The sequence below is a fragment of the Paralichthys olivaceus genome, chromosome 4 (genome assembly GCF_024713975.1).
Source record: "Paralichthys olivaceus isolate ysfri-2021 chromosome 4, ASM2471397v2, whole genome shotgun sequence".
NCBI classification, from domain to species: Eukaryota; Metazoa; Chordata; class Actinopteri; order Pleuronectiformes; family Paralichthyidae; genus Paralichthys; species Paralichthys olivaceus.
In genome coordinates, this window is record NC_091096.1 from 21,893,011 (window position 1) to 21,910,988 (window position 17,978).

The 17,978-nt window shown below is 41.0% G+C and overlaps 1 protein-coding gene across 17 annotated transcripts in view; it reads left to right on the forward strand.

Annotated features, from left to right (window-relative positions):
- Window positions 1–17,978, forward strand: part of arvcfb (ARVCF delta catenin family member b) — a 217,629-nt gene that overhangs the window by 150,790 nt on the left and 48,861 nt on the right. For all 17 annotated transcript variants that reach the window (XM_069524213.1, XM_069524207.1, XM_069524214.1 and 14 more), the window contains 2 exons: window positions 338–843; window positions 11,757–11,940. In XM_069524213.1, the coding sequence (XP_069380314.1) occupies window positions 338–843; window positions 11,757–11,940 (690 nt within the window). The remainder of the gene's footprint in view (window positions 1–337; window positions 844–11,756; window positions 11,941–17,978) is intronic.

The window sequence follows — 17,978 nt, forward strand, 5'->3', positions numbered from 1 at the left end:
TGTTTGTTGCTGCTACCTCACAGGGAGAAATAATCAGGAGGATGCTGCTTACTGTGGCACCACAGTCCTTTAGACATCACCATGTCTCCCTTCACTCTTTGTCCTGCACTCCCTCCTTTTCTCCCTTCATCACCCACATCTTCTCACCTCTCACTCACCCTCTCCTCTGCATTCGCTTTTCCCCTCATTAGTCAGTGGCTCTCACCTCAGTTGGCTTCTCTCATAGTCTTTCCTGAGGCTAACTAATTCTTCCCTCAGACAAATCTGTCTGAGTCACCCTCCATTTTCCTCATCCATCTCCCCCGTCCTCACCGTCCTCTCTTCTCTTGTCTTCCAGAGGGTACCCAGATGACCCCATCGAGACAGAGCTGATCGATGAGCGCCACCCTTATATCCATGGCATGTATTCAGCACCACTGGCCCAGCCAGAGAGGGGGAGCATGGCCAGTCTGGACCGCATGGTTGGCCGGCGTTCACCCTCCATCGACAGCATCCGCAAGGACCCGCGCTGGCGTGACCCAGACCTCCCCGAGGTCATCGCCATGCTTGGCCACCCCATCGACCCAGTCAAATCCAATGCCGCTGCCTACCTGCAGCACCTGTGTTATGAAAACGACAAGATTAAAAAAGACGTGCGTCAGCTGAAGGGGATCCCTGTTCTTGTGGGGCTTCTGGACCACCCCAAATCTGAAGTCCACCGCAAAGCATGCGGTGCCCTGCGCAACATCTCCTACGGCAAGGACAATGACAACAAGGTGGCCATCAAGAACTGCGACGGCATCCCGGCTCTCGTCCGCCTGCTGAGGAAGACCAATGACATGGAGGTTCGAGAGCTCATCACCGGTAAGGATAAACCTCGTCATAAAGTTGAGACAAGAGACACACAAGGTCATGTGATGAGGCTGATGCAGGACAACATACTGAAAATACAACTAATCAGGTTTGGATAGAGGGTGGAGGGTAGAGACAGACAACCCTTCACATTTACACTGTGAGGCAGGTTTTGAATGTAAGTTGGTTAGATATTTCACTAGAAAGCCTAGCTGGCAATATTAAAAACACATATGCACATATGATGTACATGAAGTGTTTATAGACATACAAACATATCAGAATCTCCAGGTGTCCAGCTTCACTCAATCTCCTGCCCTGTCACTACCCAGGCTTCTGACCCTGCTCACAGCTCAACACTCTCTGGCTCCTTCACTCAAATCGTCATTCCCTCTTTGCCCCCAGTGTAGGGCTGCCAGATTCCTCTTCTCCCCAATAAATCTTCACTTTTTCACTTGAAGCTGTGTCCTGCATTTAGGTTCACCCATTCAAACGTAACTGATTCTGGGCTCAAATCACAGTGTGCGGTTGGTTGCACGACAAAACGCTTTTTTTCTTGTAAATGAATCACTTCAATCTCAGAATATTTGTCTAGGTTTTTTGTGAATGCATGACTTTAATGTTGAACAGTCAAGTTTTTTTTTCACAATCTTACCCCCTCCCCCAGCTCTATAATTATCCCTTACCGACATTCAGATTGCATTCCTTAAGTAAAACGTCTCCATAGGTAAAGGGTTCAGTGTTGTAGTCCAGCCTGTTGGCTGTCTCCTTCACTAAGTATTCCGTCCTGTGTCCGCCTAATTAGTCTCAAAACTCTTCCTTGCATAGTAAGTGCTGCTCTTAAGCTGATATGATAGTTCCTTGATATTCCTCTCCAATCACCGGCTTCATGCTCCACTTATATATTCCATCCAAGAATATACTGGCTTTGTTGTCTTAATCCTATACTCTGCATAGTAATGCAGGGCTTCAAGTAATACCATACGAGGATCATTTTCTTGCAATTTTCACATTGTTGCGTATATGAAAGAAAATGATCAGATGCTATTTTCTTATCTATTATTAGATATGATTTGTTTTTATCCAGGTCATCTCCTCTCTGCTAATCCCCACCACGACTGACCTGACACTGACACTCTTGCTGATAAGCAGGCTTTGCCATCTGAGAAGAGGCTTTTGTTGTCACAGCAACACGTGTGTGAAAATGAGAATACCTGAAAAGTGATACACTTGACCTTTGTGAAGTTTCTGGGAAGTATAAATTACAATACACCACCATCTGAGACAGAAACAAGGTTACATGTTGGGTGATTTCACAGTATAGCTGAAGATAACTGTTTTCCAGCTGTGCTGTGGCAGCTGTCAATGGTTTATCAATGGATGCAGTGTTGTGAGGCTGCGTCCCCAAAGACTGGGTATCAGTACAACATACTGACTATTGACAACTTCAGTTCAAAGATATTGACAGTGATACTGGTTGTAAAATTCCTGTGTGTGTGTGTGTGTGTGTGTCTTTCCTTTGCTGTGACGGAGATGTCACGGTGAGAAATGACTCTGCCACAGCAGAAATGATTGCCTTTACAGCATTGTGTTGCTCCACATCATGGCTAAAAATAACCCTGCACCGCAAGACAAGGGGGGCAGAAAAGAGGGAGGCTTCTTAATTCCTTTCCTCCTCTTTCCCTCTCTCACTCATTATCTACCCTCTTTCGCTCAGTCTAATTTTTTTTCTCTCCTTCATTCATTATCTGCACTCACTGTTTTTCTGCCCCTCTCTCTCTCTCTCTCTCTCTCTCTCTCCCTCCCTCTCTCTCTGTCTCCAGCTTCAGGTTTCCATTTGTCGGTGCTCTGGCCCCAGTGAAAACAGGCCAGTCACAATGCAAGCTCAGCTTACACCCGTGTGGCTAGAATTGGCCGTGCTTTTCTACAATTAAATATAATTGGAGGTTTTTAAATAGAGGCCCCTTTTCTTAGTCCATGTGTTTAAAGGGTTTGCTGTTGGAGTATGTGCCGTCCCTGTAAAACCACAGAGAGCTCTGTTTTCTACAGGGGGAAGCGGGTGACGTGGAAGAAACCAAATGCTTTTATTTTCCAACACACAAGACAGACAGACCAGTGGTTCATATTTTTAGAGCTTTGTACCGTTCAGAGTAATTCTATTTTCTCCCTCGGTAGGCTCTGGGCTGTTTGTGCCCTCGAGCAATTCCCTCTGTGGAAATGTAGATTATTAAGCGGATTTGTCTCCTGTTTCTCCTGCAGGAGATGTCTAAGTCTTGTGGACTGCCAGTCAAGACAGGTGCTTGCTGCACACCTTCATAGTTTGGATGACAAATGCACATAGTGCAAGTTGGCAGAGTGATGGTGTCTAGACACATGTCTATGTCTGTATCTAGGTTTTTTCCTTAGTTGCTGAGCAACAAGCAAATGGTATTATGTACTCACCTCAGATCATTTTAAAATGATCTACATCATTTGATATTTGTCACCACTTGGGGGAAACTGATAGTTCAGTTGTGCAAAACAGTTGTTGCATCCATTGTTGATGTAAAAATATTGATCAGTGTAGCTTTTAATATTACTGACATCTATAATATTAAACATTGTAACATAGAGTTGGGAGAACAGTGCAAAGATTGTGCCTGTATGTTTTTACAGCAGTAGAGGTATTGTTTGTGATCATAACTCTACTGGTGTAATCATTGCAGACCAAACCCTCTCAATCACCTCTATAGAAACAGACTATACACAGTCACAGCAGGAAAAGCTATGGTTTAACTAATAACATCTTTCAGTAATTACTTTGGGTTTCCTGATTCCTGACCTCTGGTGTTTTCCCTGCAGGCTTTCTTGAATGTCTCACTGAAACACTTAATGAGAGTTATTGTTCGTGATCTTAATGACGTCTAAGACAAGTCAAAATATTGAGAGAAAAAAGGATTTATCTGACACATTAGTGAATCTCAAGGCAGATGTGAAAATGTTTTTTTGAGTTGAAATCTAAGTGGACAGAACTAAACCCAATAAAGGATACAGATTTTGTCATATTTTTCATTTGACCCAGAAATGCTCCAAAAACCGAGCAGGCTTTTCTTGCCCACTTGACAGGATGCTTGTTGCTAAATTTGTGGATGTGGAGCAGCGGACACAGCCTCCACTTGTAAATCACCACTTAGCTGTTGGCAGTGTTTTCTTACAGGGCATTGCAAGGACAGGGAAGAACAGTGATTACTGTACTCTACTGTATTTACATCTAAATCTCAGCATTCTTAAATCCAGGGAATACACATTTAATTTAATTAAAATTAGCCTTCTTTATTATATTCTTACATTTGCCAATTAATCTAACACAAAACAAACACAGCAGTGATCAATGAGTTGTCAGTAAGTACGTGATCAAACAAACTGCATCACATCCATCAAGTTCCTGACATGACGAGACCTGATTAGATTGTTGAGGGACTGCATCGTCTGGGTTCAGTGTTCAGGTCTCAACTCAGTCTCAGTACACAGTGTATATTCCTTCCATGCACATACACATATATATACACAAATACATATACATGTCCATATACATTTACTGCAGGTAACTCACACTTAACTCATGTTCTTAAGTGTGAGCAGGTAACTCACACTTAAGAACATGATCCTTATATTAAAGCAGAATATAGTGAAGATTGACATCAGACTCCTGCCTTGTAGTCCCCAATACACACACACACAATATTTAAATCTTACTAGTGGACGCCTGCTGTAGCGTTGAACAGAGTCAGTCCACTTACTGAGACCTCGCCCCTCACTTCCTCCTTTTGTGTCTCTCCAATGTGAGATTTTTTTTCACGAACCATCTCACCCTTTGTCTTTACCACTGAGAGTGTGATGGATGGCATAAGTGGTGAGGAGGAGAAGGAGAGAACGGAGGAGGAGAACGGTAATGGGCAGAACTAAGTTAATAGCCCTGCTTGAAGAGCAACATGCTTGCCAGTGGTGCCTGGAAAATTTAATTAGCCGTAGCCACAGCTCCAGTCCTGTTCCCTGTCCCTGTCCCAGTCCCTCCAGTGCTCACATCAGGTATCAGAGAGAGAGGGAGGATGTCAGGATGAAGAACAGAACGTAAGATGTGGTTTACACTCACATCTTGTGACATTTACTTTGACAAATACACACATGGTTTTGATCTGAGCATTGTTAGGTTAAGTCTGACAACAGCTCCGACAAAAATGTGATGAATCAAATCTGCCTGTTTGTGGCAGAAAATGATTGAAGAGGAAGGTAATAATTTACATGTTCAACTCGCCCTGCGGCTGAATTGGATTTAAGACAAAGAAACAAAAAGCAAATCACAGTAAAAAGACTGTTGCTTCACACATATCAGATCAAATGTTTTCCTCTCTACACATTCTCCTTCTTATGTAAATTCAGGCTTAGCAGGATATAGTTTTATAGATGAATGGGTTCTGTTTACAGGAATATATCTCAACATATTTCACCATTTGTTTGCAGATTTATTTCATTACACGCAGTTTCTTTTACGATCAGCTCAAGCAGACTGTTTACCCCTTCAGAACTTTTCTCCGCTGATAAACAACATTAATAAACCAGAGAGGAAGAAACTTTTTCGGATACTGGGGGCAGCCACGCTTAGTTACAGAAGGTCATGGTAAAGTCTCGAAATTTGGTATTTATGGCCCTGCTGAGAATCTCGACTTTATTAGATAAGAAACTTGGGAGTTAGGAAACCTGGAGATACAAAATGAAACAATGCCATAACGCAGAGCAAAGCATTTTCACCACCATGACTGCACACTCTGAAACAGGCTGACCACTTTTACTGAATTATAAAAGAAGAAGTAAATAAAAGGAAATTATTTTGATTTGGAATAAGAAGGCAGATTCACCAGTGAGCAGCTGTAGTCTGTCAATGAGTTTTCCAGGTTTCTGATCTTCCTTCTTTACATCCATTTCTGGACTTTAAGTTGTATTGGTCTAATGGTCTCCAACCCACTATTTTAAATTAGATTTTTATTATTTCCTACATGACAATGTAAAGTGCATACCTAACCATACATTATAAACCCACATTTGAAAAATATAACTGTGTACATCAGTTATTCTTGTTATATTTTGAGATTTTTATATATCCATTTTTTTCAGAAGTGTGAGGTGGTGACTGATGTTAATTTCTAACAGAGCTGTGTAGTAGTAGACTTTTAGAGGCGGGCTGAACGATATGGCAAAAAATGATACAAAGATAAAGATGTTTAGATCAGTCATTGAGTCAATAATTACTATCATAAATGTCACATTATTATTTCGTGTAAAGACTTTTTGTTTTGATAAATGGCAGATACGGCAAAGGCATGTCTTTTTCCTCCCCTCTGGCATATGAGATCCGTGTAGAGCTGAGTGATTTCCTCAGCCTGAGCAGTGGCTCAGCAGGAGTACTGGAGGTAATGGTGGACAGCCCAGAGGGACAGGAGAGGAGGAGCTGTGTGTCAGTGCTCAGGTGTCTTCTGTTACAGCGGAGAACTGAGGTTTGCATGAGGCCCTGTTAACAGCTTTTTCTATCAGGCGCTGGCCTTGACAAGACAAGTCATAGATGGATGCTTTTATGTGTTATATTCAGAAATACACTTCCAGCCATGCTTAAGATTTTATTTTCGCACAACTCAATGATAAGTTATTTTGTGTTTTATTAATGCCCTGTTTATTTGTCTGTCCTCTGCAGAAAATATGCTGCACTCAAAAGCACTCATAAATTATTTCCCATGTGCTGAATATTTCCAACTCAGTGTACGGCGAAAAAAAACACATTTCAGTTTCTACTTTCTGCATAGCTTATCTTCCCTTAAGCTCACACTGCTAACTTCCCCTGTGTGTGTTTACTGCGTGTTTCAATGTTGCTTGTCACATATGAAAGTGATGCCTATGACAGCATCAGTGGGGGCAATCAAGCTGTCCGCCTGGCAGGCAGGCGTGAATGTTAGCTAGCTGTCATCGTAACAGAGGACGCACACACCACAAGAGCACATTTGTCGTTAATGAGATTCATGATACTTACTCTCACCCGCTCTCTTGCATTTGGTTGGAATGAATGACAAAATTGACCTTGTGAAGTAAAAGAGGGTGGAAGAAATATGCGCCATAGATGAGGCGGATGATTTACGAAGAGATAAAAATTTGTGAGAGCTGAATATCATAAAAGATTTTTTAAAAACCACTGTGGTAAATTAAATTCAGATGGGGAGCAATAAGTACCAAAGATGTGTTTTTTCCCCCTAAAATAGATATTTTGCTCTGTGAACACATCCATTATCTATACCACTTATACTTTAGCTGCTGTGGGGGCACAGGAGCCAATCCCAGCTGACATTGGATGAGAGGCGGGGCACATCCTGGAGAGGTCGGCAGCATATCGCAGGCCAGACATCAATGAATCAATCTAAATTTGTTTGTATAGCCCATATTCACAAATCACAATTTGCCTCTAGGACTTCACAAGGTTTGACATTGGCTGCCCTTAACCCTCGACGAGGTGAGGAAAAAAAAAAAAAAAAAAAAACCCCAAGAAAACTTCAGAGAGAACCACCTGTGAGGGATCCGTCTCCCAGGATGTACAGAAGTGCAATAGATGTCACGTTTAACAGAGCACGTCTCTAAAATAATAATATTTACAACATTGACGAGAAAAGACGGCTTCTAACATGAATGACAGAAGCTCCATGTGTCATGTGTCCCCTGACAATCCAGGCCCATAGCACCATAGCTAAGTAACATGCAAAGACAATGGTTCACTCTCACATCAACTCCTACCAGCAATTTCCAATTAATCAAATCTACATGTTTTGGACTGTGGGAGGACATGGGACTGAACTCACACAGAGAAACCTCAAAGAGACATAGGGAGAACTTGCAAACTGCACACAGTGAGACCCCAGCCGTTTGAACCCAGAGCGTTTATGCAATGAGTCAACAGTGCTAACCACTGTACCACCGTTCTCCTTTGAAGAAAACCATATTATTAACTTTTCTACTTGAGAATAATTGTGCCGAGTAATTCGTTAGCACTAAATTAATAAATGTCAATAGTGTCACACTGTCTCTCTCTTCTGTTGAAATTAAAATATACTGAACTGTACTGCTACATTTTCACACATCAAGTTTAATTATGTCTTTAATTGCTGCAAGAACTTATTTTTAAACCCAATATTAATGATTAATGTATTTTTTTTCTTATTTCACAGTGCATTAAACAACTTGTATGAAAACTGTTGTTAGAGCAATACATCTTAACACAACTTCAGCATTGGACTATTCTTATTTGTTAGAGGGTTTTGTACAAGTATCTGTTGACGTGAGATCAATGTGCAAAGCTTCATTCAGTGGAGAGTCTTTTTTGGACTAACACTTGTGTGAGCTGCTTAATTATTTTCAACCAAAAGCACCTACGTGTGCAAAGAGTAGACGATATTATAAGGTCTACATGAAGCTAACACAAGCTATATCCCAAACTGAAATAAAATCTATACACAGAAACACATGTGGGTTAAACCATAAATACAGGACCATATGCAGTATAGGCAGAAAACTAACATGTTCTGCTGCAATTTGTTTAGTCAGAGTTTCAGTTATGCTGATGGAAGAACATCAAGGTTTAAATAACAACTGAGCATGTCTTCGTCCAATTTTGTGCTTCTAAATAAAGAAATCAATTTTGAATTTAGAAATGTACAGCAAACGCCTGAAGCACAAAATCAAAGCAGCCTTCATTCAACAATGTAATTACCTGAATATTGGTTGCCTTGTGCTTCTGGGACATTTTGCTGGGAAAGTAGTCTGTGGCAGTGTTTCCTCTCAGGAAATCAAGTGCAGTGAGTGATAGACTTCTGTAAAAAATACAAGGATTTAGTCACATTACAGCAGAACATCCACACTGTCCAAAATGTTACATCACTCCCCGCACAAGCTCTTTTAAAGTCCCATAAATATGATGTGTTTGGCCTGAGGCTTCGGGGTCTCTTCAATATCCTGCATCACACCTGGGATTTGTGTGTGCGTGTGGACTCGCATGGAGCCACAGCTCAGCTCTCACATGTTACAGCCTTCCAGTGAGATGCTGGTCGCCTCCTTTTCTAAGAAAGCTGTGAGAGTTCCGGGAATGGAGGTGCAGTTTTTCTGATTAGTTTGATATTTCACTCACTGTAGAGATGTGATAAAGAGAGACGACATAAACTGCATCCAGACAGTTTGTGGATTAGCCTAATGAGTTTTTTTTTTTTTCTTTTTGTCAACGCTTGGCATAGGAATCCAGTTTTCTCCAGGCACAAACACACCAGAAGGACTGGAGTTATTTTTAGAGCGGGCCTGTCTGCTGAGACTTTTTGTCTGTGTGATTTAACAGAGGAAATATTGACCGTCTGGAAAATGTACAGAAACCGTTTTATAGAACAGAGTGAGGAAGAATGACAGTTTCACTGCTCCGCTGATGGTCTGTTATTGTCTGGCAAGTGGGAATCACAGACTGGGGGTGTCTGTACATGTGTGCGCACCAGTGCATTTCTAAAATATGCACAGTGCATGTGTCTTTGACTACTTAAGTGTGGTCGTGCCAATTTGAATGTGTGCGTGGAAAATTTGCTCCAGCTCCTTGTTTTCAGCTCCCCAGGGGAGCTTGGGAGAGTTAAAGGGATGCGTTGGGGGTGAGGGAGTATGCTGGAGGTCTAAAAACACTGGAGATTTATAGTAGGTTGGCCGACTGACTCAAACACAGTCCACAACTACAGACAGCAGTAGTGTATCACACACGGAGAGTTTAATTAAGTACAAATATAAAATAAAAACACCAAATTACCACAATTTGCCTCGAAAATCATACTCCTTGATTCAAAACCTGATCAAATCAAGGAAATGGATATGATGCATACATTTTTGGATTCTGTGCGACACTTTCACACAATAGAATTAACTTGGATGTTCATGAGGAGTAAACGTCTAGAAAGGGACTGAAAAGGCATACGAGGTCTTATATATCCAGAACCAGTGTGAGAATCATCACGTCTTGAGGTTTCTTTCACTGTCAAAGTAATCCAGTGAATGTGATGTTTACATCCATAGTTAATATTAACTTTTAATGGTGCCATTTGACCAAAATGTAAGTCGTAGCACTCAGCATACCTCACACAAGAATCCACAGCAACATTATACCTCCTGTATGCATCCCCCAAAACTTCTGCTGTAATTCTTAACTAAATAGAACTAAGACAAGTAATTTAAGCCCTAAATCTTTAAACGTAAACTCAGAGTATCATCCTGATGCACCCTATAAACCTGCCAGCAACTGATTGTGACCCACAATATAGATTATGACCCACAGTATAACAGTCCATGTTAGCGAGAGGTTTTGGGTTTTTGGTTGAGACAAAACAAGGGACATTGGAACGAGTGACTGCCGTTCATTTCCTGTGTGAAACTGATAGTCCCTGTTGTTTTCTTAACACTGTGTTTATTATTGTAACCATGACAACGACGATGGTCCCATAACCTTTAGGAAGTAGGTTTGAACCCAAACAGGATCTTTTTGTAAACTGAACCAAACCATGACCTTACCAGAACCTTAACAGGGTGTTTTCATATCCAAATGTGTGTGTGTGTGTGTGTGTGTGTGTGTGTGTGTGTGTGTGTGTGTGTGTGTGTGTGTGTGTGTGTGTGTCACACAAAGTCAGGAGGTACTGAAAGAATGAATGCATCATTCTGTGGTGGTCAGTGATTACATTGTGGCACTGAGCACAAACAAATAAACATATGGACACAGAGAAACGAAAATTGATTTGATTGTGAAACTTCAGCAGGTCAGAGATGTCAGCGGAGGAGGCAGAGCTGCTTCGTATATGTCACCCAAGATGCATTTGTGTCGAAGTGAAAAGAATGTGGCCACATGCGTTCCAGACCTTCTCTTAATGTGGTTTTCGTGAGCAGATCTCTAGATTCGTTGAGGACACATTTGGGTCTCAGACACCCGAGGGGTGTGTTAATAAAGGCAGAAACTCAGACCCTTGTCAAACCTGGTCTAAACTGTTTTTGTTAAATTATTGCTGTGACAGTTACTTTCTCCTCTGACTGGAAGCCTCGCTCCACAGCCTTTGAGTCCCAGATCATCTGATGCTTTAACGCAGCATTTCATTTTTGTTTGGGTTGGCTATGCTGCCAGAAATGGCCTCCTCTCTGCTTAGTCTGTCTCCCTGCCTCTCTTCTTGTGAATCCTCAGGATGCACACACGCAGCTCACTTTGGATTACCTGTTGTTTTGCAGACATATAAAATAGGCAGCCTGTTGTAGAGAGGTGCAGGTAAATAGAAAATGTTCTTGCTTCTGCTTGGATTGTTTGGGAGAGAATGGAGTTGTGTAGTTTAAGTTAACAGAAAAGCTGTTATAGTTACAGTATCAATGATCCTATATATGCACACAGTGTATCTACAAAATATAAATGTTGTGTTAATGCACCAGTTAGGAAAAGACAACGCATCATAAGATTGATGTAACCTCACTATCCCTCTGGCATTATTATGCTCAGAGTCATGTGGCTGATATGAAGTCAGTATTGATTACAACACAGTGCTGCTCAGCTGCGCTCTCTTGGGAGGATAATAAAAGTATGACAATGATGTTTTGTATGTGGAGTTCATATCGTGTCTGGCAAATCAACAACCAATTTTGCTCCATTTTCTTTTTCAAATTTGGTTTAGTGCCAGTCTAAAATGGTTTTATTACAGTCTGTGCTGCAATATGTTTGGCTGCTGTACAGCTGTCATTACAATTTATCAATATCACTTTCATTCTCTCATTCCTTGTGCGTACTGCCTGTTTCTGTCTGCTTCTCACTATCGTCCGAATTGAACTATAATTCTTGTTCCACCTCTGTTTCCCGACAGGAACCCTGTGGAATCTGTCGTCCTATGAACCCCTGAAGATGGTGATCATCAACCACGGCCTGCAGACTGTGACCAACGAGGTCATTATTCCCCACTCAGGGTGGGAGCACGAGCCCAACGAGGACTCGAAGCCGCGCGATGCAGAGTGGACCACCGTCTTCAAGAACACCTCCGGCTGCCTCAGGTTGGTTTAGTTTAAAGGTATTTCATAAATCTATTAATAGAGTCTTAACAAGGTTTGATTTAGCATTTATTTATTCATTAGCCAGTATTGTTTATATTTTAAGTCGTGGATATTTGAGACATGTATTACAGGCATGGAAAGTTGAGAAATCAGATAAATTCGGTGGAGAAATAAAAAAGTACCTTGTATGAGGTTATGTTTTCATTGCGGTTTGTCTGTTAGCAGGATTAAAAAAACTTCTAAACTGATTTTATTGAAACTTAGTGGAAAGGTGGTTTAGGGTTGTGCCAAGGAATAACCTATTCCCTTTTGGAGTGGATTTTGTTAAAGGCATATTCAGAGCTATACTCTCGCCAAGCAATCAGGATTTGATTACTTTTTGGAATAATTGACAATTAGGTCTACATCTCTGGATTGATGGTTGGATAAAACAAACTGTTTAACTATTTCACATTACGCTTCAAAACAATTTAAGTAATCATTTTTTATTATTCTCTTGCAATTTGCAGCCAAATAGATTAATTGATCAATTATACTCTTGAGTTTCTGTGTTTAATATTCTAGGGTCTAATCCTGACTCTGAAAAATACCTTGAGGAAAAGAATATTACGATTTGGTGCTATATTGTAAAATTGACAAAATAAATGATAATGAAAATAATCATTAGTCTCAGCCCTGCACAGAATGTGCCCTGATTATGACATTTTACAGTTTCAGTCTACACTGGGAATTTCAACAAAAAAGCACATAAATTATCAATTCACACAAGAGGTTCAACATATAACATAATAACAGGTATGAAAAAGTATTGGCTGCCTTTATTACATAGATGTAAACCTGTCTACTGGACATCAGGCTGTTGGACAAAGCTACTTTTAAACAGGAAGGACCCAGACAGATATTAGGCTAAATTGTAGAGACAGGTGGACGATTTATTGAGGTTAAAGTTTATTCTACTTTACAGAGATCATCCTGGAGTTTATAGTTGAGAGCTTGAACACACAAATGGTCTTTAAAGAGTGTTTTCACTGTGATAGCAGTTGTAGCGGGGGACAGGTGTGACATATATGAGACTGTATCTCTTAACCGTGAGACAGTGTCACATTTCTGAAATATGTCAGATGCACAGTTCTTCCTGTCATGTTGTGTATGTGTGGTTGGTTTTCTGGATGACTCATAAAACTGTTTATGACATTAGTAAATGTCTCTCTGCGTTACTCTGTGACACCTCCATCATGGGGCCAATGAGCAACATTAGCTGCAAGCTAAGTAACAATTAAATAATCACACAAATGACTTCAGTCTCAAGCTTGTTGAGGGTAAGTGAAGATAATTTGAGTCCACAGAGCAAATTATTGCCTCATGACTCGTCAGTATATTTGTTTAGTATTTTAGGATTGTGCTCTTCTTCTTGTTGCTAAGACGACATCCAAACATTGACCGGGATGAGAATCATTAACCTCTGAGTGAGCTACAGTCATCCCATCACTGAACCTCAAATGACTGTGTCACACTCTTCTGTTCTCAATGACAGTATCTAAAACCTTCAGTTGTGTTTAGGTCAGACATCCACAATGGTGTAAACCTCTCCATCGACATACCTCGCTGTTAAAGTGGTGTGACTCGCGTGGCCTTTCAGGCGACCCTTTCCAGTCCATTTATTTTAAAACCGAAGGTCTGCTGAAGGGCTGTCGTCTGAGATAATAGCTGGAATTGACCTTCGCCTAAACCCCGTACATACACATACTGTGAAAGAAGACAATTGTTCAGGCACTGATGCTCTTTGCACACCGGTCACACTGCACTTGGCTGAAATAAGAGAGGAACCATGCATTGTAATTGTTCAGCCTGAACCTTTTTGCATGCAGGAAAGTGCTGCCCTGCTGCAGTATACTGCCCTGCAGATCTACATCAGTATATATTATTAGGTTCATCAGTTTCCGAGTAAAAACTGCTCCAATTAAGAGTGGAAAACTAAAGAATACAAATAATAAAACTTATAACTGTATAGCAGTCATCTAAAAAAGGTTACAAAGTGATATCTGGTGATAACAGGACAAAGGAAAACAAAAAGATGAAAATCAGGTATTAAAAGGCTTTCACTTTAAACTTTGTTTATGGAATGATTTAAAAAAAGAAGTAAATGGTGACAAGTCTATTCTGCTTAGAGCCTCTGTGCCCTGATGGCAAAAGCCTGGTCACCCTGAGTTACCAGCCTCGACCTAGGACAGACACCAGCAAGTGCTTTTTGGAAGATCTTAGATCACAGCGTGAAGCACATGGATCTGGCGGCTCTGTAATATAACTGTTCAGCTTCAGCTTCACTGCACATCTGTCAAATATGTCACAAAATATAACACTTCCTGTACCCTTTCAAAGTAAAAGCAGTCTCGCATTTCTGTCGATTGAATCCATTTGTTTGTTTTAAGAAGGTTATTGCAGGACCAGAAGATGCATGGTTTCATACTGTAGATTTCTGGCATTAATATGTATGTTTAGCTAGACTTTTACTCAAGGAAATACAGTAATCATACCAGAAACGTCATATTGCAGCTCTGCTGCAGTAGCAGACGTGCTCCCTGTGTGAACAACAGATGACCAGGACATGCAGCAGATCAGCGGCGCAGTTGTCATGCACCGCTCTCACAGGCAGTGTGCCCTGGGTGAAAGGAAGCTGAATAAGATCAAACGTCCTTTCCTCTATTTATCGATTTCTTTTCTTCCAATACCATCAGGACATTTCAATGTTCCCCTATTGGTGCTGTGAGTTTACCCATGAGCACCACTGAGTTCTCAAAGCATCTGCGACTGTGTTAATGACGCTTCGTTTAGACTTTGTGTGGTCACTTTATTTTCTTTATGTCCAAAACAAAAACATAACATCATTTTTGTCATCATAGGTTTGCAATATGCAGAATTTCATCCATCCATTCATTATCAATACCGATTTTTAGGGTCACTTTTGGGCTAGAGGTGGGGTTCACCCTGGGTTCACAGGTGGCCAGCGTATCACGGGGCCAACTTACAGAGACAAAGTGTGGAAATGTGCTTGTAATTTTAGAACATTTTCTGCTGAGTTGAAGATCATCATTAACAAACTGAGAGGGAATATTTGATAACGCTCTGATATAACTGAGGAAAGTCAAAAAGAAGTTGTGGAATTATACATCAGGGCCACAGTGGGAAACCTGCTCTCCCAGCCTCTCTCTCCTTGTTTCTCTCATTACGTCTTTCATTATCTATCACACTCTCCGTCTTTCTTTTTGTGCGCTTCGACAGGATGCTTTTCACCTATATTCCCCCAAACACTGAATCCAAACGTCATCACCTCTGAAGTCTCATCTCAGTGCTGACACACATCACAAAATCTCTCTACTGCTCTCATCCTCTCAACCCTTGATGCAGGCACTGCTGACGAGAGTGCGTCTCCATGGTAACTGTAACCAAGCCCGCTGTTGCTTAGACGCAGGGTTTGGTTTGTACACTGGGGAGAAAGCGCTGATGCCAAAGAGAATCTGTTTACTTGTGCCAACAGAGACACAGTTTACACCTCAATAAAGGCACGGATAGTTTCATTGGAAAGGTCCCCACTGTCGATAGAGGCCAGTTTATTTACAGTGTTTACCCTGTGGGCTCAGTGGAAGGAAATGTTTGTGTGTACGTGTTCGAGCGTGTGTTGGGATGGAGTCAAACACCCAGGTTGTCTTTTCAGGAGCATAGATTTTTAATAAATGTGCTGTGACTCAATTATCAACTGCTGCGTTTCCATGTGCATCAGTGCTTGCACATGTGCAGTGTCCATGAGATGTCAGCTATGCCTGATCAGAGCTAAGGTTTACTGGTGTGTAGCATTTTAACAGAAGATGAGAATAATTTAGGGGCATTACATCACTGCACAAAAATTATATAATTCGATATGAGAGGGAATCTATCAAACGTGACAGGAAAGTCCTTGTTAATGCTACAGAATCACACATTACCACATGTTAAGACGTCCATCAGCAAACACATCCAGATGGAAATACAGTAGCTGCTTTCAGACATGCACTGAAGTCTGGAAAGTGGCCGGAGGCGTTATGTTTTCCAGTCAGTCCGTCACGTTGCCGCGAATGCGATATCTCAACAATGCCTTGTGGAAATTGTGGCAATGTTGATCTTTCTGTCTGTGACATTTGGTACACATATCCAGTTTACAGTGTGATCCCCTGACTTTTCTTAGAGCACTTTAGTTCACTTCTTTATTCAACCACCGTGTTTAAGAAAAGAAAACATTATTTTCTCAAATGATATGAGAAGGATCTGAACAAGAATAAGAAATGAAGGCAGAATCAATACCAACCCCTCGGGTAAGCATATGGTCTCTCAGTGTTGCCGTTGACCTTGCGGTGCGATAGCAGAGGTCAGCCGCGTCTCCATCCATCTCAATCAGTCTCCATCAGTCCTGCTCCAGTCTATTCCTCCCAGCTGCTCTATTGTCCTCTGATGGCCACATGACTCTGAGTGACCTTCACACCCACACCTCATCTGATAAAGCAGAGACACTATAGACACATTCAGATCGCAGTGACAGGCTGTTAGTGTTTGTGCAGATACAGACGGACCTCTGAATGTGCAACTGCACGTATTCTCTTCTCACAACCATCGCTAGTCCAAAAATAATGAGGCAAGAAATGTTGTAAAGCCAAAAAAAATTGCTTTAGTTAGTTTCTCTTTCTGTCATTAGAGAGAAAGACAGAAAATTGTCTAAAAACTTTTTCTTTTACAAAGATCTAACTATTTGCTGGTTAATGATAAAAGTACATGTGCTTTCAAGGAAATATGTCCTTCTGTTTCTGCACTTGGATACCACAGAAAAGAGAATGCCCTAGTTTCTCTTAAAACTGTCTTTTCATGGTATTTTGTCATTTCCAAAGTTATCTGCTGTTTTTGAATCTGAAACTGTGACAGTGAAGTCCACAAGTACTGGAGATGTTAGCCTTGAATGCTCAAATCAGATAAATGACAGAGGAGTCAATTGGTAACACAATACTTGAAGTAACTAAACACTAGGTGGAAAACACAATCAATGCATGATGTGCTGTAAGTGTGTCGTTCATCACAAAAGCGACATTAGTTTCAATAGACAATCACATTTATCCAATTTGCACAATTTTTTTTGCTCATCTGCACGTCAACATAACTTATACTGCACATGTCTTCTTCACATGCTTTAAGACACTTAATTTGCCTTGATGTAATAAGATGAGAATGCAAATAGCTCAGCTCTCCAGGTTTGATAACATTAGCGGTTTACTCTCCTGGAGAGGAAGTGCAGCATTACAACAACAGATGGTACACTGCTGGTGTATCAGTAATCATCAGTATCTATAGACCTCGGCCAACACTAAAAACAGAATACTACACCAACTTGTCAAGACACAACCGCTGCTTCTTTAAATGTCTGCACTGACAGACTCACCGTCCATAAACCCTCCACAAAGACAACTGCTCCCCTGAAATGAAACAGCTGACAGTAAAATTCTTCTGTCAGTCTGCCCCCATAACACATCCTGTCAAATAAATCCAAGGCGGCGCTCCTCTGGATCACTTTAAAGGGAAGGTGGTGACCATTTTTTAACAGCTGAAGACGGATGGGTTTGGTTTATGAGTGTGTACAGATGGCCTGTGCCGTCTGCCAGGTCTCCACAGAATATGAGTTTTAATTAGCAGGAGCTGTAGGTTGGTTATATTCCACTAGTTAAACTAGTATGGATTTCTGGGGGCTGATGCTGATAAAGTTTCTGAAAAAGACAGATTAGCTCATAAACAATTGGCAATGATTCTCAAGATGTCATTATCAAACCCTCATGAAAAAAAAAAGTGAGCTTAACGATAAACTTTCTTAAAAGTAGTTTATAAATGAAATGACAACAAATGCAACCAAATATATAGAACTTCACTAAAGAAGATCAAATGTGAACATAGATACACATCTTTACTGCATCATTTTTTTTGTAAAATATATGTTTTCCTGTCTGTACATATGTTATATATAAATG